General features: G+C 33.5%; 1 protein-coding gene across 2 annotated transcripts; it reads right to left on the minus strand.

The window, feature by feature from the left end:
- Nucleotides 1-1632: 1632 nt before the first annotated feature.
- Nucleotides 1633-22227, minus strand: LOC101887819 (TNF receptor-associated factor 4). Of its 2 annotated transcripts, none has more exons than XM_059121164.1 (3): nucleotides 21857-22227; nucleotides 3357-3461; nucleotides 1633-2979 (listed from the first exon to the last, which is right to left on the minus strand). In XM_059121164.1, exons 1-3 carry the CDS (start codon nucleotides 22103-22105, stop codon nucleotides 1888-1890), a joined length of 1446 nt encoding a protein of 481 aa, XP_058977147.1. In that variant the 5' UTR covers nucleotides 22106-22227; the 3' UTR covers nucleotides 1633-1887. The 2 variants fall into 2 exon arrangements, with proteins under 2 accessions (XP_058977147.1, XP_058977148.1); XM_059121165.1 differs by lacking the exon at nucleotides 21857-22227 and adding an exon at nucleotides 3543-3662.
- Nucleotides 22228-23486: the final 1259 nt, after the last annotated feature.

Raw genomic sequence — 23486 nt, forward strand, 5'->3', positions numbered from 1 at the left:
TAGCACACATTTCCAAAACCACCTTCAATAAAACTTTCTTTCCTACCTTGGTTTTTTTGTTCTATCCGTTCACATAATACCAAATGGTACCAATTTGGATATGTAGAACTATTTAGAACTTTTCGTAACCTTAAGGTTATAGTTTCCAAAAAAACTTTTGTACATTTATCCTGCACTTCATCAGTGTTTCTCATTCCAAATTTCAGAATTCCTGCTCATTCCGTTTGTTCAATACATTTGGTTTGGTCACAATTCTATGCACAATGACCCCCGTGCAAAACTTCATGATTCTAGCTTCAGTAGTTTCATCTGGGCGTTGAGTTTGACAGTTATTTCACTACACTTTTATATATGGACTAAAAGGACGTCTCTGGTAAGACTATCTTGAAGAGCTCCTCACTTAGACCTCACTAAGCTTGTGGCCCATCACACCAACGCTGACCCTCGTGCAAAATTTCAAGATTCTAGCTTAAGACGTTTCGTCTGGGCGTTGTGTTCAGTTAGTTATTTCAATTACTCCCCTCAGAGCTCACTACTCAATGATAGATTATCCCATTCCATTTCCATTTTCGATTTTAAATAAAACTCGCGGTGGTTTTTTTTTACAAAAAGTCTTCATTCATTCATATTTCATCATAGGCGTCAAAGACGTTACATGTTGTAATGTTAACAAGTTTGTTTGTTGTTCTTGGTATTTGTTTTTTTTTTTTACTTAAGATTAGTATCATTTTTTTGCGATTCGTTTGTGAATTCATACGATTTCGAAGAGAAGATACATACATCATAATATAGTTTTTTTTTGTTATGTTTTAAAAAAATATTGTTTTGTAAGTAATATAATAATAATAAAAATACATGTGCGTTTACATAGCTATGACTGTTTTCCTTATTTTTTTTTTTTGTAGAAAGAAAGAAAAATAAAAACAAAAATAACATTCGATGATGACCAAAAAATAATAATAAAATTAAAAAAAAATAATAATGATAATTTATTAAGAAAAATTCAACAGTCGAACATGGTTATGACGACGAGTTATTGTTTATAAAGGTCACAGATTTTATTTGACCATTCCAAAATTGAGTTGGCTTTTCTTATCCATCCTAACCATGTCTGCCTGTCTTTCGTTTGGTGATAAATGATGTTAAATGCTATTATATTTAATTTTTTATTTAACCTAAATAAAAATTAAACAGCAAATACAAACTACCAGAGTTGTCATTTAATGTGTATACCACAGGTATATGTGTACGTGTGTTTGTGACCTATCAATATCTTTTGTGACATCTTTTGAAAGAAATTTTTCTCTTCGAAGAGAAAAACATCGAAAGACTTAAGACACAAACTTTGATGATGATTGTTTTTGTTTGCTTTGTGTTATCGGCTCGTTTATCGATAACAATGTAATTTGTGGTGTTAATCCTTTGGTTTAATTCCAGCACATTTTAATTGGTTTGTTATTTAAAACTCTTCATTTACTTGTTTTGGATATCAACTTTGCAATTCTTTGTCGGTTTTTTTATGAGTAGAAAAAAACTTAAAAATTTAGAGTTGTTGTTGGTTGGTTTTTTGCGCTTTTTTGTTGTTGCCTTACAATTACAATAACTATTCGAGTTGACTAAAATGTGTGTGTGTTTTGTTTTTTTAAGAATGATATTTGTCGTGCTATCGCCCAATTGAAGTAATCCCCCAGGATTACTTTGGCGAAGCTTTAATCTTCCGTTTGTTTTTTGTTCAAATTTTTGGTGTTTTGCTTAACAAGAATGGCTCTGCATAATTTTGTTGGACTTAAAAACTAATATTTACATTGAAAGTTTGCCTTATAAACTAAAATTAAATACACAGTATTTATATAAAGAAGAAATAATCTTAATATTTAAAAAACTTAATTAAACGGCCACAATTTTACTTGGATCCACCTTGACTCTTAAAAACACCGTATCATCTTTGATGAAGGGCCGCTTGTAGAGCAGATCGTGTGAGATGAATCTTGGAAAACCGAAACCCAATTGATCGGGTTCATTTGAGGGACGTTGGAAGTTTTCCCATGTTGGATCGGGTACAAAGGACTCGGCCACACCACCCTGGCCCGATTGGGCACCCTGCTCGAACAGTGTAAAGGTAATGGAGTGGGAGAAGGGCCATTTGAGTAGAGCATCATATTCACCGGGCAAAACTTTAATGTAGACCGAGACATGGGTGTTTTCACCGGGTCCATTGCCATTTAAGAACATTGAGGCTTGTAACTTGTAACCATACTGGGAGGTGTAGAATGGCGGTGAGACCAACTCCAGACCATCTTTGCCCTTGGCCTCGGCCATTTTGGCAGACCAATCAGTGATTTTCCACAAGAGAGTACCGGTAAAGTTAATGGACAGTTTGGAGACAGCTGATTTGAGCATTTGTATCTGTTGTCCTTGGCGGGCAGAGAGCGCCACCATCAACGAAAGATGGGCTGCGGCATTTGCCTCCAAATGGGCCTCCAATAGATGACGTGGTCCCTTGAAACGACAACCGGCCTCCTTGAAGGAGCATGCAATGGCCAATGCCTTACACTCATCGCGTAAATGGGCCTCCAAATCTGCCCTTGCAATCGGTCCAACATCACAACGTTGTGGACAAACTGTGGGAGCCCGGGGACATTGATTGACATGCAAAGCCAAGGTGTCGGCCGAAAATTCCCGATTACAGTGCAAACAACGTCTCAAACGTTTGGTGCAATCTTTGGATTTGTGCAGAGTCATGCGTCCGCGTAACACACGTTGGCCACACTTGGCCTCACAATAGATGGGTTCCTGGCCACAGGTACCGGCATGCTCCTCCAAACCGGCACCAGAAAATTCACTTTGGCAAAATTCACATTTGGTACGGCGCATGGTACAGGTGTACTGTAAATGATCGGTCATCATAATGCGTGGGATTTGGGCGCCACATTTGTTGGGGCATTGGGTGGCATCGTGTTTGCAGACATTTAAATGGGCCTGGAAGTGGAAAAAGAAGAAGGAAATTAGTTGATGTTGTAATAAATAATAGACAAAAAACTTAAAACGTGGCAATAAGTATTCATAAGACTTTCAAAAGTTTCTAAACGAACGTTTTATTTGATTCTTGGAAAATTGCTTCTAAGGAAGTTGTGTTGTGTTGTCTCGGTTTATGGCCATAAAAATGCCACCACAAAACGAAGAAGAAAACATAAAAAAGGTTTTTAAACAAACACAAAAAACAGTGCCTAACAACATTAGTAACAGTTATTAAATCCGGAGGAAGCCAGAACAGGTAGTATGACCTTTCGGGGTAATTTATTAAGCTTAAAGAGTAACAAAATGTTTTAATTAATTTATTTCTGTTTTTAACTTACTTTTAGCTTGCGTAATTCATCCGACCAAGTGCAGCCCTGTTTGTGATGTATGCAAAAGACCAAAGAACCCATTATGGCTTGTTTTGGATCAGGACCGGGGTAAATCTGTAAGCAAAAAAAGAGAAGAAAAAAACAATTAGAATTTATTTCAAAAATTTATGGTGAGAATTTGTTTTGTGGCGAAACCTTAAATTTACGACAGTTTTTTGTTATTAAACTGAAAAATGAATTCATTTTAGATTTATGGTGATGGAGATGATGTTGTCTTGAGAAAATTTAATGGCTAAATGATGGAAGTCCACTTGAAACCATGGAATTTTATAAAGATTCAATAGAGAAAGGGATGCAGATATCTTTACCCCTTTTATGGAAAATAAAATAACAAAATCAGGTTACCCCTTTTTACAAACAACAACATTTTCAGGCAATTTGCCTGTTGAATCTGAGAAAACAAAACAATTTTAAAGCGTGTGTTTGGTGTTTACAACAAATTACCTACACAGAACAGACCACAAGAAAAACAAAACTATCCGCCTACCGTTCTAAACTCCAAGATCTGTAAGTATTTACTAAATATAAATTTTGTTTTCATTCATATAAAAATTGTTTGTCGTTCTCTACTCTTTTTCAGGTTTTTCTTCGATTCGAATATGTGTGTTTGTTTGAATGAATGACTGAATGATGGGCGCCGGAGGAAAATTAACGGTACAAAACATACATGAAGCATGACAAAATACTAACAACAAAATAACCAACAACAACAACAAAACGGAAATAGAATCAATAATTAAATTTTCAATGCTTAGGGAACAGCGGAGAGAGAGAAATGGGGAGTTAGAGAAAAATGTAGGAGAAATGTTTATTAAAAACAAAGTTTTATTAAACCAAAAAATGCCATATCCAAACTCCATCCAACACCCATTCTCTTTTTCTATCATTTCAAAATTTAAAGTCGAACAATTATTTTTATTTATCTTTTCAAGAAGAAGAGACCCCCTTTTCTTTAATGCACAGAAAGCCAAAGAACTTTGAAAACATTAATGAATGGCCGGCTTGTCAACATCCGGTTTGATTAAAGTCAAGCATTTTATGATTTTCGATTGCAGGCAATGTATATTCATACATACATATGTATGTGTAGGTCCCCCCCAATGCAATTTGCTGGCCATATCTTCTTCTAGGAAATATACATATGTATATGAAAGGGTAGCAATCACTTGAAATTATTCATAAAGAAAAAGGCCCAATTTTAATTTAACTCAGTAACCATTTTAACTTGAATTCCCTTTTATTTATGTATTTTTTGCCAAACAATTAATGTAAATTAACATTTTAAATTATTGTCAGCTTAGTGTAGTGTATGTACGCTATAATGTATAGGCCTTGGAGGTCACATTTAATTAACATTTTAAGCCGTTTTTATGTCGTTTATATAAAAGCATGGTTTTTATTTGTTCCGGTTTCAAATTACAAAAAAGGCAAAAGGGAGTCCGATGTTAATATATTAAAATATTTTCATATGACAAAATTGTTATAATAGACCTTTAAAAGAAAATGTAATTCTTCAAGAAGTCCAGTCCAAAACTATCAGATCTGTTGAGGAAGTCTCTAATTTTTTTAACGCACTACTTAGAGATGAGAAGTAAATCACATGTTATAGAGCCAATAAATCGGCCTGAATAGTTTGAAGAAATTTTCCCCATTTTTTAAAGTGGGTAACGAATTAATTTTCTAAACTAATTCTAGGTTGTTTCTAGTATTGCTATTTGAGTCCCCACTCTTATCCCTTTTTTCATATCTTTGATTAAGCACTTTGTGTTCTTAGTCCTTTATTTCAATTGGAATTGGTGAGAATCGGTTCAAATTTAGATAGAGCTCTCATATATATCTTCAACCCATTTCGGATTAATTTTGAACCAAATGGCCAATATCAGTCCAAATGACCTGAATTTTGGCACATCCAACCGAATTCAGTCTAGAATCGAGTACGTCAAATTTGATGATGATATAGCTCCCACATTTATGTTTTATCCAATTTGATGTTAAAGTCCCTCACATGCATAATATGCACCCGGCTCCGCCCGACTTTTGACTTTTGACTTTTCCTTACTGGTTTTAAATTGCGAAAATTTAAAATTTGTAGAAAATTAAAATTACTCTAGATGCCAAGTCAATGCTCTCAATGCTTTACTTCCTCTACAAATTGACAACTTAATTTGAAACCAAATTGATTGATAATTTTCAATCCATTGAAGTATCATCCCACATTAAAATCAAACTTGCCAGCCAAAAAAAATATTTCAAAAGGGGCGTTTTTTGGATAAAATTAAAAAAAACCTCTTGAAACACTCACTACTTTAAATTATCAGGAAATTAAAAATAATAAAAAAAAATATGTCTTTAATGAGTTGTTTATTAACAAATCCCAAGTGGCCAAAAACAAAAAAATGAAAAAAAAATCAACACCAAAAAAAAAGAAGCCATAAATTGTTTACTTCTCTCCAACTTGGCATGGGTCTGGTTTTCTGGCTAAACATAAAAAACACACAAAAAAGGCATTTGACTAACTGAATGTCTGTCTAGCTAGCTAATTAGACAGAAGACTATGTTGTTGTGGAAACTGCTGCTTCTCTAGAAATTCCATACAGTTATGTTGTGGGATATTCTTCAAAAAAATGCATTGGCATTAAAAATTCCCCCTGGAAGAAGCTGCCTGCCTTGAAAACATGAACATGTGCCGCCTTGTGTGTGTTTGTGTGAGTATGTTTGTATGATTTTATTTGTGGAAATTTAAAAAATAAATAAATTGTTTATTTAAAAAATTCTGTTGTTTATTTTTAGTTTTGTTTTGTTGTATTCTAAAGCTTGGCATGGGTCGTTTGTTTGGGGTGATAAGTGCCTGTGCTAGATAGCAAGTTTTGGGGGGACTGCTGCAGTTATAACTCGTGGCTGATATCTTTGCTTATTTTCCCCACCACCACACCAAACGGTTGGAGGTTAAAGACACGAGCTTCCATTTAAAACCCCAATAAATGCACGTGGTCTCAACTTTATTTTTTGGTTGGCCCCCGCTAACAATGGCTCTTCTTTCATTCCCAAGAAGTGAGCTCTTTTTGGAAATTTTGTTTTTTTTTGTCGATTTTTGGTTTGTTAATCAAAAAGTGTTAAATTCCCCATATAATGATTGATAATAATGAGGAAATTGTGTCGGGTAACCTTATACCATGTTTGAATTTTGATTTAAAGTTTGTGTATTCGAGTAATTATTATTGCCTAATGAAAAGCATGTATTCTCAATTTAATAGCTGTAATTATTAACATCTTTGGGTGAATTAAATGTTGTTGTCATCCCAAAAAAACTCCGCTGCGCTTATTCCCACGTTAATCATAATGAGGTTTTATGGCTTTTATATTCTATTTGTTTTCATTAGTGGGACCTTTTTCTTTCGTGTTTTCTCGTTTTGGCTACCTGCCACAAATGCTTGATTTGGGCTTTTTGTTCTACAACCCAGGTTTGTTGTTGTGTGCAAGGGAATGTTAAGCTCCCTTTTTTTCCAAAAAAGAAACTGGTTAGCTTTTCTTCTGATAAATTGTAATATCACCTAAAAAACATGATTATTCATGTTGTCGTTCATTCACAACATCCGGCGGCCTCAAACCACTAATATAGTGGAAACAGCTGATCTTTCAAAAATCCTAAGAAACAGGTTGCCAGTAACAGTAATGCTCATTTTGCGATTTTTTTCAACATTGATTTTAAACTTTTTAATATAATTTTTAATTGAATTAAAAAATGAGTGATGCTAATTTAGTGATTTTTTTGGTGTTAAATATTTTTTTTATTTATTTTCAATTGAATTTTGAAATTTCGATTTCAAAAACTGACAACAGATGATCAAAAAAAAAAAAAAAAACAAAAGAAACAGGTCGCCAGTTACAGTGATGCTTATTTTGCGATATTTTGTTTTTGATAATTGAATTTAAAAAAGTAGTTATGCTAATTTAGTGATTTTTTTGGTGTTAAGTAAGTTTGTTATTTATTTTCAATTGAATTTGGAAATTTCAAAAAGTTGCAACAGCTGGTCTTTGGCAACAGCTGATGTTTCAACCATAATAATTTATTTATGTTTCAATCATAATATTTTATGGAATTTTAAATTGTGTTAAAAAATGATAGAATGTTTAACTAAAAAACAAACAGTGATGCTAATTAAAAGATTTTTAAAATATATTTTCCGTATTTCTTACCGTCAAATTTAACATGATATTTTTTTTATAAAAGAGATGCTCATTTTGTTTTTCTTTAATTTTTTTTTGTTGAAAATTTTTAATTAAAAAACAAACTGTTATCCTAATTAAGCGATTTTTAAAGTAAATTTTGAGTATTTCATAACCATCAAATCTGATTTGATAAACTTTTTTAATTGTTATGGTTATAATGTGACTCTTGGGGTTTATAGACTTTATTCCTTTACAAAATGATTTTATATTAACTTTTTATTTTTTTTTTATAATTGTTAAAAAAAAATAAAAGTTTTTAGTAATACTAATTCAATTCTTTCAATAATTTTTAATTCTTTTTTTTTAACTTTAATTCAAAATTGGATTAAAACATTATATCTTCATTTAAATAATAGTAGCAGTGATGCCAATTTAGTCAGATTTTTCAGCTTTGTTTTGCCTTTTCTTCATTATTTTAATTAATCGATTCTATCAAAATTTATTTACCATTTTTATTAAAAAAATCTTTCAAAAACATGTTGTCTACATTGGTGCCAAATGTTCCAATATCTCTTGTAGTTCCGAAGATATTAATGATAATAATCTTGAAATTGAGATATTCTCCACAAATATTCAACCTTTATAGCTTTTTTAATAGCCGGGCTTCGGCATATTTTGCATTACTATCCTAAAATATTTTGTTTTTTATTTATTTTTTCCTTATAAGCTCAACTCAACTTATGAAATATCATCAACATATGAAAAAAATTCAAATGAAATATTTTTTTGTTAGTTTTTCTATATTTTTTGAATTGTATTTGGTTTTTGCATTAAAATGTTAATTTTCTTTCATTCCCCCCCAAAAAAAAAAAACGCTAAATTGCCATCACTTCTCATTCTATCAACTTAAGCTCTCATCAACACAACATTCATTGAGAAACAAGTTGGGACAAACAAGACAAACTCTCAGCTGTCATTCCCAACACAAGACAACAAACAAAGTAAATGAAGAACACAAAAGAAACAGGTTTTATATTTTATAAAATCAAAAAAAAAAAAAACAGCTGATCTTCTCAATTAAAAATGGTGATTTTTATAAAATGAAACAAAAACAAAATAAGAAAAGAGAAACAGAAAAATATTTTTGTGATATGACGATAACAATAAGAACTTTTAATTTTCTGCCCAGAATTGAACACAAATGATCATCAATACAAATACAAAGTTGAAATGGGTATTGGAAATAACGAAGTAGATTAAAAACAGCTGGCCAAAATGGAAATCATGCACAAAACAAAAAGAAAACAACAATAACAACCATTGCAAATTGTGATCTTTTGTCAAATTTGTTCTCCATGATTGACACGACCCAGGGAAGGAAAATCATTTAAGGTCACAGGTATGGGAAAAATTCCACTACCTAGGCCAAAATTTCATTTAGATTGGTAGTCGCGGGTAGACAGGCAATTGTGTCTTATTTACTTTTCCAAAAGCAACCTACCAATCGACCAACTCATCATCTGGTATCCATCCTACTTTTTTTCGTCCATGGCAAAGAAGCAAAAGAAATTTGCCTCATTTTGTATTCCATTGAGGTTAGGTTTGCTTGTCAGTCTTCCCCGGTTGGATTACTAGTCTTTGTTCTTGTTAGTTTTGTTAACTCGATCATTAGTTGTTGTACCCAGCAATTGTTACAGTACTTGACTAGTGTTGTTGTTTTTGTTAAACTACCATCATTTGTTGTTGTTCTTGTTGTTGTCAAACTACCATTATTTCTTTCTTCAATTCTCTCATAAGCAGGTGATTTTTATGTTCTACACGAAAAAAATAAAAATATGCGCGGTGGTGGTCTGTCTATCTGTCTGTCCCACCGACGACAGCTGCAATTTGTTGAAAGACAAAAACAACACCAACCCAAAACAAAAAAAAATGCATTCACAGTTAAGTGTTTTACATTCGTTCGTGCAACAACAAAAATACGAAAGAGCAAATTGAAATGCCAAAAAATGCGGGTTATGGCCAGCAGCAGAATATTGCCATGAATTTTCATTTCTTTTAGTTTTCATTTCCAGAAGATATAGCTTTGATAAGGCTTGACCTTTTTTGTGTCAGATATCTTTGTTTGGAATTTAAATTATGGCTTTGGATTTTTTTTTGGAAAAAAGAAGAAGGTTGTTTTAAGGAATTTATTTTTGGGGTTCAGACTAAATTAAATTAATTTCGACGACCTTTAAGATCTTTTGGAAAAGAAGGAGGTTGTTTGAAAAAATGTATTTTTGGAGTTTAGACTAAATTAAATTAATTTCGACTACCTTTAAGATACTCTATGTATGAAAGACCACCCAAAAAGACTTCTACACATTGTAGGTTTTCTCAAAACTTATCTATGCGTCAAAATCCATCTCAAAGTGATTCTATATAAAAAAGAAGACGTTCCGAATGTCTTCTATACACAGGGGATTTCGTGAATTTCTTTATTACACACCTAGACTTTTTGAAGTGCTCTTGTAGGCCTCTTTAAGAAATTCTCTTCATAAAATATTTTTTTTCTAAGGCCTTCTATACACGAAATTATTGGGATTGACATTTGAGGGTATATTTCGGATTGGATTGGAAGACGTTATGAAGATTTTCTACCTTTCATACCCTCCACCATAGTATGTAGGGTATACTAAGTTTGTCATTACATTTGTAAACCTTAAAATATACATTTTAGACCCCACAAAGTTGATCAGCATAATATTCTATGTCTATTTGGCGATGTCCGTCCGTCTATCCGTCTGTGGACTCTAGCTTCCGAACGAAACGAAGTAGGTCGATAAAATATTACTCAAATGTGTATTATGTCTGTAGGACTTTTGGTATTGAAAATGGGTCATGTAGATCCACGTTTTAGTAGAGCCCCCATATAATTCTACCTCCCTATTTTCGGTATTATGGTGATTCAAGCGACATTATTCACCGGAAATCTTTCAAATTTGCTATTTGAAGTTCGTAATGGATACTACAGCTTATGATAGAAAAATGTCTCTGCAAGTCCACTCCTTCGTGTAGCCCCCATATAACGGTACCTCCCGATATTCGGTACTTTGATGATTTTAGCGACATTACTCACCGGAATTGATTCAAATTTGGTATTTGAAGTTCGTAATGAATGCTACAGCCTAAGACAGAAAACCGTATATGCATATCCACATCTTCGTATAGCTCCCATATAACGGTAACTGCCGATATTCGGTACTTTGATGATTTTAGCGGCATTATTCGCCGGAATTGTTTCAAATTTGGTATTAGAAGTTCGTAATGGATACTACAGCCTATGACCGAATTTGTTTTTCATGTTTCGTATTTGAATATTGTAAAGGCTTATGGCAAGTGTTGCCTATGCATGTCCACGTCGTCGTATAAACCCTAGATTTTAACAGAATTTTTATGGAATTTTATTTTTTTGTTTTGAAAACTGCCAAATTCGTTCTAAATGGTGAAGGGTATTCAGAGATCGGCACGGCCCAACTTACAGCTTTTTCACTTGTTTTCATTGAACAAAATAGTTTTCTATAGCTCGAGACCCCATAAAGGTCTGCTAAACCCTCCCATTTAGTTTAATGACCCTAAAAACCCATATCCACTGACGATCTCCGTTTCTCTCTCTTCGGAGTCGAGAACAAATGCTAATTGTGTTATGGCTTTTGCTTTGTTTAATGAGCGAACGGAAATGGATAAAATAGACAAATTAGATATGAAAAAAATTATACTGGTCATGGAGACTTGTTGTTGGATTGAATGAAAAAAATCATTTAAATTTACCGAGTATTGAAATGACATGTCGGTTGGAGTTATTTTTTTAAATCGGCCAACATCGTTATCTGTTCGTAATGCTCCTCATTATTGTGTCTCGTTGTTGTTTTTGTTGTTGTTGAATTGGAAAATATAATAAAATTGTGTAGTGTAAACACACCATATGCATACATAACCATGCTGATGGTGATGATGACAAACAAATGAATGCCATGGCATTCTGTGTCTGGCTGGCCTATTGTTGCTGCTGCCGTTTGATGATGGCATAGGGAAAAACTCCAAGAATTTCCAACTGAAAACAAAAAAACAGGGAAAATCAAACAAAAATACCATCAACACCATCCATTGACGGGGCTGCTTTACAATGTGCCAACAACATGAAATACAACAACAATGCAATTCAACAATTGTTGTTGTTGCTGTACTCATTATGTATGTACAACACAAACATGATAATGATGATGATGTACGGCAATGAAGATTATCATCATCATCATCATTGACACTCATCATCCTTGTTTGTTGGTCTTATATAACCTAACTAATGCATTGGAACCATTAGCCCAGCCAGTCAGCAAGCTATCTAGCGGTACAAAAAGAGACACGTTCACACACACACACAAATTCATTGAATGTGTCGCCGCCATTCCTGCTGCTGCAGCAAGTGCAAGTCACTTTTTCCTGCTACTTTATTTCTTTTCAATTCGAAAACCAAAGACGAAAAATTCCAGACATTTTTCCAAAGACACATGTTTTTCACTGACATTCGGTTCTGTAATGTTTGATGATGAAATGGATATCCGATAATTGATTTTTTACTTTACGGTCAATGATTTCTGGGAAGAAGGGAAAAGATATCTAAAAATATTTTTGGGGAGGCGGGGCGAGGCTTCTTGTCTGGAAAAATAGTGAAATTTTTCATTTATTTTCATTTAAGAAATAAATCTCAAAAATGGAACGAGAAAACCTCCGTAAGGATTTTTTAAGAAATGCCTTGTATAAAATATTTAATTTCAGAAAAGGAAGGCCAAAAATGTAACTAAATTTAATGAAAACTATGACTAAAATTCAAAATGTATGTTCTGTTCCAGAACTGCATGAATGTAGAAGTTTTTATTACTATATCGGAAAAAATTGCAGAATTGGTAGATTCTTGCAGGTTAGTAATAGTAATACTTGAATTTGGGGTTAACCTTGTATGGGGACTGTACCCAAAAGTGGACCGACACGATCAATTTTTCAAATCTACGATTCTTAAAGTAGTCATCTCTATCAATTTTTCAATGGTCTATATTCAATATTGTGATATATATCTCAAAATATTGGGGTCCTCTTCTATGTTCTCAAGACTAGGCTATATAAAAGCCTTAAAAAGTTTAGCTTTGAAACCTGAAATTTTTTTTTGGTGTTTGAATTCTCCATAACCCAACCTGGTTACTGGACAGCAGAAAAAATATTCAGGAAAATATCTCGAAAATCATAAAAATACCCAATTTTTGGAACCTGGACCGGCATTTTCCGTCACAAGCTGCAGTAACCGTTTCGAATTGCAAATACGAAATTTGAAACAATTCCGGTGAAAGATATCCCAAAATTCATCAAAATACCGAATATAGGGAGGTACCGTTATATGGGTGCTATACGAACACCTAAACCGGCAAAGGCATTTTTCCATCACAGGCTGCAGTAACCGTTTCGAATTGCAAATACGAAATTTAAAACAATTCTAGTGGAAAATATAACAAAAATCATCAAAATACGGAAAATCGGAAGGTACCGTTCTATGGGGGCTATACGAACACCTGGACCCCAAAGCAATTTTCCGTCACAGGCTATAGTATCCGTTACGAACTTCAAATACCAAATTTGAAACCATTCCGGTGGAAAATATCCCAAAAATCATCAAAATACCTAATTAAGGGAGGTACCGTTAAATGGGGGCTATACGAAAACCTGGACCTGCAAAGGCAATTTTCTGTCATAGGCTATAGTACCTGTTACGAACTGCAAATACGAAATTTGAAACAATTCCGGTGGAAAATATTCCAAAAATCATCAAAATACCGAATATCGGAAGGTGCCGTTATATGGGTGCTATACGAAGACGAAAAAGAAGCAAATATTTTTGAAATCGAAATAGAAATTTTTATTTCATTCGTGACTTATGGTGAAGAATATTTTTGTCTTTGACGTCATTCTTCTTAAAAAATTGCTTTGTAGGAGAATTTTGGCTAAATTCACATGAAGTACCTCTTTAACCCTAAAATGTGCTTTTTTAATATTTTTAAATGCTACTGAATTTCGAAAATATGAAAAATCTATAAATATTTTTAATAATTCATTTTTTAATTTGAATTTTGAGAAAGAATTTTTTGAAATGAAAATTTTATTAATTGACATTAAGTAGGGCTTTAACCCTAAAATGTGTTTTTTTTTTCAATATTTATAAATGCTACTGGATTTCGAAAAGTTGAGAAACCCATGATTTTTTTAAGAATTTATTTTTTAATCAGAATTTTGAAAATATTTTTTTTTTTATGAAAATTTTAATTATTTTAATTTTTCACATTAAGAACGACTTTAACCCTAAAATTCGCTTTTTAATATTTATAAATGCTTCTGAATTTCGAAAAGATGAGAAACCCATAATTTTCTTTAAGAATTCATTTTTTAATTTAAATTTTAAAAATGATTTTTGAAACGAATTTTTTTTTAATTTATTGATTCACATTAAGTACGGCTTTAACCCTAAAATGTGATTTTTTAATATTTATAAATGCTACTGAATTTCGAAAAGATGAGAAATACATAATATTTTTTTAGGAATTCATTTTTTAATTTAAATTTTGAAATTCATTTTTTTGAAATGAAAATTTTAATTATTTTAATTTTTTTACATTCAGAACGGCTTTAACCCTAAGATTTGATTTTTTAATATTTAAAAAATTCCCAAATTTACACTTTTGATGTGTTCTGGAATCTATTGCAGAATTTTATGGCAAATAAATTTTTAGAAAATTTTAAAGGTAGTGCTTAAAGGCAGTCTTTAACAATATTTTGAAAAAAGGACCCAAAAGACCCCAGTTGGTGCCTGGCTTGAAAATACTCGAGTTGTTAACATTAATACAGGCGAAGACACTATATATCTATGAAAGAATTTCAATGAATCTTATTCGGAAAATTTTGAAAAATAAAATGAGAGGAGGGAACTTCTTGCCCCTCAAGTTTTTTTAGATCAATTTCCATAATTTGTTGGATTTTCCCTGTAATCATGCTTCGTGTTGCACAGTGTGATTTTTCTTTGAAAAAATGTCGAATGATTCAAAACCTGACATCACCTCCCCCAGTAATTAGTGGCTATGGAGTAATATATCAAACTTAAATGAATAGAATCAATAGAGCTGCTATCAATTCCATTGTTTTTTTTTTGGTTTCAATTGAATGCTAATAACACAATTTTCTCATTTGCAACAATTTTTCCAAACAACAAAAACAACAGCAAACGAAAAACCTTTGGACTTTGCAGTGACCATAGAGGCAATTTGTCTAGCAAAAAACCGGATACACTTGGCTGGATTAGCATATTATCTAGACATTTATATCTCAAATTGTTATGACCTTCGGGGTGTTGGGACAATTACAAACCAGTGGTTTAATTATGAGTATTTAAAAATATTGTTGCCGCTTGGGTGAATAATAATAATCGCACACATATTGGAAGATAATACTTTTTTTCCTTTTTCGCATTTTTTTCCTCCTCTCCTACGATGACACATGGAGGACACATGTTGCTGCAACAATGAGCCGGTCATGCGACTTTTTTGTTTTTGTCTAACACACACACACTAAAGACTGTGGGAAAATAACATCATTATGAACCTAGAGGAGTCTGATCCATAAGGAAAAAAGCAGTGTGTGTGTGCCATAAAACCAGACCGAGACTCTTAACACTTATTTCCGCTACAACATGATGGTGTATGGCATGAAACATTTCGAGACTCAGGGATAAACAGGATGTGTAGAGAGTGAAAAAAGCAACAAAAACATAAAATCATCTTCAAAAAATTACATTTTTTTCAGCTCCTTGAGAATTTTTATGACGGGGGGTCCCTCCAAATGGTGACACATGAGGGTGTAATTGTAGCCAAGCGGAATCTGTGGCCCATGTGTTTTAGAAATTTCAAAAATTCTAAAAATAAAATCATGGGAATTTTTTTTTGACTTCTTGAATTGAATGGTTGGTTCACCCTTCGCAAGGCTGCAGGTGCCAGGGAAAAAACTCTAACAATTATGTTTTTGGGAGGAGATTGGATCACGACATGACCGACCAGCCAACCAAAGAGATTGTTGTTCTTCCAAATGCCAAAGTTGATAGGCGTCTTACGTCTATCTAAGAAACAACAGCAACAAAATAAATATTATGCAATTTTTCTATGCTATTTTATGTTTTGCAGACCAAGTCTAAGTCGAAGTTTCTCAGAGATTGGAGTTTGTGCAGTTTGTCATAGAAATCAGGTTTTTTGTTTTTCGCCACAACTCCACATAGCTTCGTAAAAAAAACATTCTTTAATGCCAGTCATCATCATCAGCAGCACATTGGCAACTAGCCGTGCTAGCTAGCTAGACATTCCAAAATGCACTGGCATTCGGCGCTGCACTGAACACACAAAATGTGTGGAATAATTTTAACAATTTATCAGGTAGCAAATAATTCTTGACTTAGTGGCGATTAAGGGTCCCAGTGGTGGGGCTAGTCGACGAAAATTAAAAAAGGTTGAATAATTTACATTTCTAGCGGCTTTTCGCATAAAAATGTGTCGATTTTAAGGCAAAACTATCAGATATATTGAAAAAATATAAAAGTAAAGAAAAAACAACTTTGTATACCCTCCACCATTTGGAAAGAATTTAGAAATTTTCAAAAAATAAAATCCTTTAAAAATTCTGTTAAAATTTAAAAAAATACCGTATATAGCCGTTATACTGGGGTCTATACGATGTGGACCTACATAGGCATTGTTTGTCATTAGCCATTACCATATTCAAATTCGAAACTTGAAATAAACGGTGAATAATGTAGCTAAAATCATCAAAATATCGTATATCACCCTATGGTGGTACCGTTATATCGGTTCGAAGACCTGGACCAGCATAGACAATTTTCTGTTACAGGCTGTAGCATTCATTACGAAGTTCAAATACGACATCTCAAACAATTTCGCTGGGTATTATACCTAAAATCGTCAAAATAACGAATATTGGGAGGTACTGAGGTACTGGGGCCTATACGAAGTCGTGGACCTGCATAGACAATTTTCTGTCTCAGACTGTAGTATACATTACGAACTTCAAATATCAAATTTGAATCAATTCCGGTGAATAATGTCGCGAAAATCGTCAAAATACCGAATGTAGGGAGGTACTTATATATGGGGCCTACACGAAGACGTGGATCTGCAAAGACAATTTTCTGTCATAGGCTGTAGTATTAATTTCAAACTTTAAATACCAAATTTGAAACAATTCCGGTGAATAATGACGCTAAAATCATCGAAATACCGAATATCGGGAGGTACCGTTATATGGGGGCTATACGAAGACGTGGACATGCACAGATAATATTCTGTCATAGGCTGTAGTAACCATTTCAAACTTTAAATACCAAATTTGAAACATTTCCGATGAATATTGTCGCTGAAATCATCAGAATACTGAATATCGGAAGGTACCGTTATATGGGCGCAATACGAAGACGTGAACCTGCACAGACAATTTTCTGTCATAAGCTGTAGTATTCATTTCAAACTTTAAGTACAAAATTTGAAACAATTCCGATGAATATTGTCGCATAAATCATCAAAATACCGAATTTCGGGAGGTACCGTTATATGGGGCTATACGAAGACGTGGACCTGCACAGACAATTTTCTGTCTTAGGCTGCAGTATCCATTTCAAACATTAAATACCAAATTTGAAACAATTCCGATGAATATTGTCGCATAGATCATCAAAATACCGAATATCGGGAGGTAACGTTGTATGGGGGCTATACGAAGACGCGGACCTGCACAGATAATTTTCTCTCATAGGCTGTAGTATTCATATCAAACTTTAAATACCAAATTTGAGACTAGTCCCATTAATATTGTCGCATAAATCATCAAAATTCGGAATATCGAGAGGTATCGTTGTATGGGAGCTATACCAAAACGTGGACCTACATGGCCCATTTTCAATGCCAAAAGTCCTGCAGACATAATATACATTTGAGTAAAATTTTATCAATCTACTTCAATTCGTTCGGAAGCTAGAGTGATTTCCACAGACAGACGGACATCGCTAAATTGACATAGAAGTTTATGGGGATCAAGAATATATACACTTTGTGGGGTCTAAAATTTATATTTCGAGGTGTTACAAACGGAATGACAAATTTAATATAACCTCCTTCCTATGGTGGAGGGTGTAAAAATTATTGCGTTTGACTTTGTTGTAGTTTTTTTTATTTTACCCTGTAAGTTTCCGTATATGGCTGTTATAAACATATTTGATTGATAATTTTTTTTCTCCCGACATTATTTCTTTTTCCATTATTTTTTTGAATCATGTCCTTCACATTATTCCTATTAATCGAAAAATATCGATTATATCGAAACAACTTGCAAATACATCGAAATAACAATATCGCATATTTGACTAATATTTTTCTCTCGACAATATTTCTTTTTCCATAACTTTATAAATAATTTTCTGCATATTATTCATAGTTTTCAAATATATTTTTTGTAATCATACAACTGAATTTCCCTACTGCATTCCAAATAACAATAATCGTTGATTGATTGAATTGACATATCTGCCCAATTGGGAAATCCTCAGCCTATATTTGAATTGATAACACACGAAATCGATTGGGTTATCAATATTTTGTAACTCAATTTTTTTTCTGAGATATTCATTCTCTTATCAAATGACCTCAAGTAGTAATTCAAATAAATGAGATGACCTAAATTTTCCCTCCCCAAAAATAACAATTATGTTATTTATGCAGCTGTGGGTGTTTGTTTGACTCCAGCCAAGCATTGCAATTTCCTGATGAATGAATGGAAAGTTGGAAAAATTATTTCAAATGTAATTTTTTGGAGTTTGTCATGCCGCCACTCATCCTCATCATGATCATATGTAGAAAAAAAAAAAAACAAAAATATTTATATTGTTTAGTTTCGCCTGAGTTAATTTTCAATTAAAGTAAAAGTTGTTGACTGCCTGGCCTGGCCAACCTCCTCCCACAACTTGGCAACTGTTTTGTTTTGATTGTTATTGTGATTATGAAGCGTAACATTAGAGAGAGAAAAAATGTATTTTTTTTAATTAGACTCTATATTTTTTTCTTTATCATTATAAACAAATCATGAATAGAGTTGGTTGTCCATCAATGGCTGACTCAAAGAAATTTTGTGACTTCATTTTTTCGCCATTTCTCCATAGCGAACCATATGTTAATTAGAGAAGCTATGGTATGTGTTGTTTGTGCTCGCTTCTGATATCGCATGATAAAGCCGGTTCAAGTAACACATAATGAGCCTAATTAAATTTAATAGTAATTTTCATTAAATCAAAAGAAAGCTCTTTGAAACGACTACACTGAGCGAAAAAAAAAAACGGACGGGTGATAAATGGCCAATTGCAGTGGTTCGTAGTTTCACTTATTGTGGTTGGCAAAAATGACATGGTTATTAATTTGATATGTGGCGTATAAAAAAATCTCCCATAAATACTAGAGAAAATTTGGATTTTGAGAATTGAGAGAATTTAAAATTTTTCAAATATAACGAAAAAACTGTCCAATATACCTACGCATTTTTCTTCTATTTTTTAAAGTAGCAAATACTATCGAATGTGATGGAATAGATATCGATACATCCCGTAGCTATTCCATCACATTCGATAGTATTTGCTACTTTAAAAAATAGAAGAAAAATCCGTAGGTATATACAAACTCAAATATACGAAAAGAAATATCAAAATAACTATCGAATATCTCAAAAACAACTATCGAATATATCGAATACTACTAAAAATCTAAATTAAATATCAAAATTTCTATCAAATATATCGAAATGAGAATGAGATATATCAAAAACACATCTAATATAACTAAATGAATTTCAAAATATACAGGGTGAGATGAAAAAAAAACTGCAACTCATTTTTAAGTCACTCGTCCGACAGCTGTTAAAATTATTCCAGTGACAGCTCATTATATTGTTTAAAAGCGTACAAAAGCATTTTGGTAAGAATTTTTCAGAAAAAAAGTTATTCAAGATGGAATTAAAGTGTGATAGGGTGATTTCTTTGGCTGGAAAACCACAAGTGGCTATCGTTAGAACACTCCAGCATTTAAATGTGAATAAATCTGTTGTGTCTCGTACCATCGTACCATTATATCGGTAGCGTAGCCCGACGTCAAACAAGTGGACGGAAGAAAACAGCAACATCAGCCGAAATGGTTCGAAACGTAAACAAACGACTTGATCAAAACCCGCATCACAGTGGCCGAAAAATGGCTCATGAGCGGAACATATCGCAATATTCCATTCGGAAAATATTGAAAAATGAATGGAGCTCGGGGTAAAGCCATTGAAACTCCAAAAAGTGCAAGAACTTACACCGCAACAGAAAGAAAATAGACTCAAAAGAGCCTAAGAGTTGCTTTGCTTGGCAAAAGGTGTGAACTGCCGGCAAATATTGAAAAATGGGCTCGGGGTCGGTCATTGAAATTGCAAAAAGTGCAAGAACTTACACCGCAACAGAAAGAAAATAGACAAAAAAGAGCTAAAGATTTTAATTGTTTGGCCGAAAGTGGTGAACTGCCGAATTTGGTTTTCTCCGTCTCTGATGAGAAAACATTCGTTGTCCAGCAGTTTGTAAACAAACAAAATGATCGTTTTTACTTGCCAAAAAGGTCAGCTGAAAATGTGCACCTTCGATTGGCCACCAGAACTCAAGCGCCGGCTATGGTGATGGTGTGGGCCGCCATAACAGCCGATGGTTGATCTCCGCTCGTACTAATCGACCATGGCATCAGAATAAATAACGAAAATTATCGCAAAAATATTCTGGAGGGTGTATTAAAGCCTTGGGCACGCAAACGTTTTGGCCGCAGACCTTGGACATTTCAACAGAACTCAGCACCCAAGAATGTTTACAAAACGAGGTTCCTCGCTTCATTTCCAGCACACAATGGGCACCAAAATCTCCGGATACCAATCCGATGGACTATTGTGTCTGGAGTATTTTGGAAAGCACTTTGGAAGCACTAAAAAATACCAAAGTGTCGATCACCTCAAGCGGGCGCTTAGCCGGGAATGGGCCAAAATACCGCAGATAAACATTCGGGCAGCGTGTGATGGTTTCATTGGCCGTTTGAAAGCCATAATTCGTGCCAAAGGTGACCAATTCGAACAAATCTAAACTTATTCTAAAATCTGATGCTTTTTCCGAAATTTTTTGCTTTCAATCAATAAAATTAAAAAAAAATGTAAAAATTATGGCGTTTGACTTTGGTGCAGTTTTTTTATCTCACCCTGTAGTTTTAATGGGTATTTCATGAGTAGCAATCGATGGAATCTGAGATCTGAGGATACACTTTATTGGTGTAACTTTGGTCGGAATGTTTCCCTTTTTTTAAGAGATATTCAAAAAACTTATCTAATTCCGAAATTTTATCAAATATAATTTTGAAAAATAATTATGGAGTTGAATATGATACCATTTTATTTTGGATGCCAATGTCGAAACAATTTTTTATTAGTTTTAAATTAGAAAAAATCTTAAGATAAATTTGTATTAGCCTTCAGGTCCTTTAAAAAAAATTCTATTGGAATTTGGCGAATTTAAGTTTTAACATTTTGATCTGAGAATCAGCACATTCTGCAAAATATCTCATTGGAGCTTCAAAATTTGAACATTTAATAATTTTTTTTCTTGCCGCCTAGAAACCCTGACCTTCCTGGACAAAACTTCAAAATTTCCGAAAAATTTATCAATTTTTTAGAACATTTTTAAATTTTTTAAGAGACCCTAAGGCCCATATCCCTCTATCTGATATCTATGGTCAGAAGAATATATTTGAAAAAACTTCGTTTATTTTATTAAAATAATAAATTTTCAAAATTTTGGTTTTCTCACTGATGTGTCGAAATTTCAAACTTTTCACTAGAATAGAAGATTTCTAAGATTACGACAAAAAAGTAATTTCGAAGAAAAAGTCCAAAAATCCATGTCAACAATTTTTTAAGCAATATCAGATCCAATTCGAATTTTTTTCACTGAAATCCTCGCATTTTGGCCAAAAATATTGACAATTTCTTTAAATTTAAAAAAGAGACCCAGAGGCCCCATAACTCTCTCTATATCATATCTTCCCTACGCAAAACCGGTATTGAATTTCACAAGAATGGGATAAAACGAAACTTACAATTTGTTCCAATTCCGTAATTGGCATGTTGTTGTTATTATTCGATGATGTCGAGGTGCCCGAGGCTGATGAAACTGTCGACGATGTGGAACGGGAGGTAGCACAATTTGAATTTTTATTCCTTGGTGGGGTGGGTGGTGGTACCGGACTAGTTGTATTCAATGTCGAACAATCTTTGGAATTGCGATTGGGTGAGAGGCGTGACGGAAAACTTAACGTTTTCGTCCACTGGGCCAGGCTGCGCACCATTTTTGTGGGTTTTTTTAGTGAGAGAATATATCCGTGTTAGAAGAAACTGAACAATGTCAGAAAGTAAAGTAATATCCAAGTTTGTTTTGAACTCAAAAATTTGCAAAAAATTTTTTTAAATTTTTTTAAGTTTTCAACACCAATTTTTGTTTCTTTTTTGCAATCTTTTATTTATTTGAATTTCTTTGCATTTGAAAAATAAAATTTTCACTGTTTAGCATTTCACAAATTCTCATATTTTTTATATTTCTCTTTATTGTGTGTTTTCGTTCTAAGTGTTTTGTTTTGAATAATTTTTTTAAATAAAATTTCTCAATTTCAATTTGAAAAACGCGTACCGTTCATGCCGCTTGTTCGTAAGCAACTGAATTTAATAAAATTGTGAAACTTCATACTTCTTGGCACTGAGTAGGTCTTTTTGTATGTGATAACGCAACGGAGTTAAGACAATGGCGAGAGAGCGAGAGAGAGCCGGAGAGCTGCAAATGCGCAAATGACTTGATTGTTGTTGCTTGTTTTGTGTGTGGGGTTTTTGTTCGGTATGCTTCCATAAGCGCTGCTTGCGAAAGATAGGTATTTACTTTGGGAATGGGAAAAAGACATCATCCACCACCAACTTTGCCAACAGGCAAGGCGACACACACACACTCCACACACACAAATGTTACCCATAATTTCGTTGTTGTTTTTTTTTTGCTCATCACCACACAAATCCACCACCAGCATATGAAGTGCATGCATTTTTTTGAACCAACATCGTAGCATATGTTCACATTTTGTTTGCTCCCAACTCCAGTCCGTGGGAGTGAAAGAGTTAGCAATTGACAAGAATGCATTTTGAAGAGAGAGGGAAGATCTTTGTTTTGGTTTTTTCCACAACAACAATTGTTAGGAGAATGATTTTTTGTGTGTTTTGATCACATCTAGAGAGGGAGAGAGAGTGTCACAACAGTGATGTCAATGTTGCTTATTGGTTTTCAAATATTTTTTATACCCTCAGCCAAATGGCTAGAGAGGGTATATATCATTTGATACGGTCAAAACGTTCCGAGTCGAAATAACGGTTTTAGACCCTAGGTCTCTTTGGATCAAATCCGTTTCAGGACATTTGGAGTCGATCTAGCGATGTCTGTCCGTCTGTCTGTCTCTCTGGCTGGCTGGATGGCTGGTACGCTCGATCGAGTTCGGAGATGGTCAATATCGGCCCACTCCCTCTGGAACCTCCCCTACAAAAGGTCAAACTTTTAAAAAATATATATTTTCTGCACAGAAAGAGAAACGATAATCTGATTTGATCCAACTTTGCAAATCATAATATTTTCATCAGTGCTAAATCAGGTGCGAAAATGGACAATATTGGTCAACTCCATCAGGTACCTCC

Source organism: Musca domestica, unplaced genomic scaffold, assembly GCF_030504385.1.
Source record: "Musca domestica strain aabys unplaced genomic scaffold, Musca_domestica.polishedcontigs.V.1.1 19, whole genome shotgun sequence".
Lineage (NCBI taxonomy): Eukaryota > Metazoa > Arthropoda > Insecta > Diptera > Muscidae > Musca > Musca domestica.

Bases quoted from the DNA above. Each gene is read 5' to 3' on its own strand.
- LOC101887819 (XM_059121164.1), bottom strand. From the start codon at position 22,105: ATGGTGCGCAGCCTGGCCCAGTGGACGAAAACGTTAAGTTTTCCGTCA. The intron at 3,462-21,856 runs GTAAGTTTCGTT...TTTTGCTTACAG, and splicing joins TTACGGAATTGGAACAAATT to ATTTACCCCGGTCCTGATCC. The intron at 2,980-3,356 runs GTAAGTTAAAAA...TTCCACTTCCAG, and splicing joins ATGAATTACGCAAGCTAAAA to GCCCATTTAAATGTCTGCAA.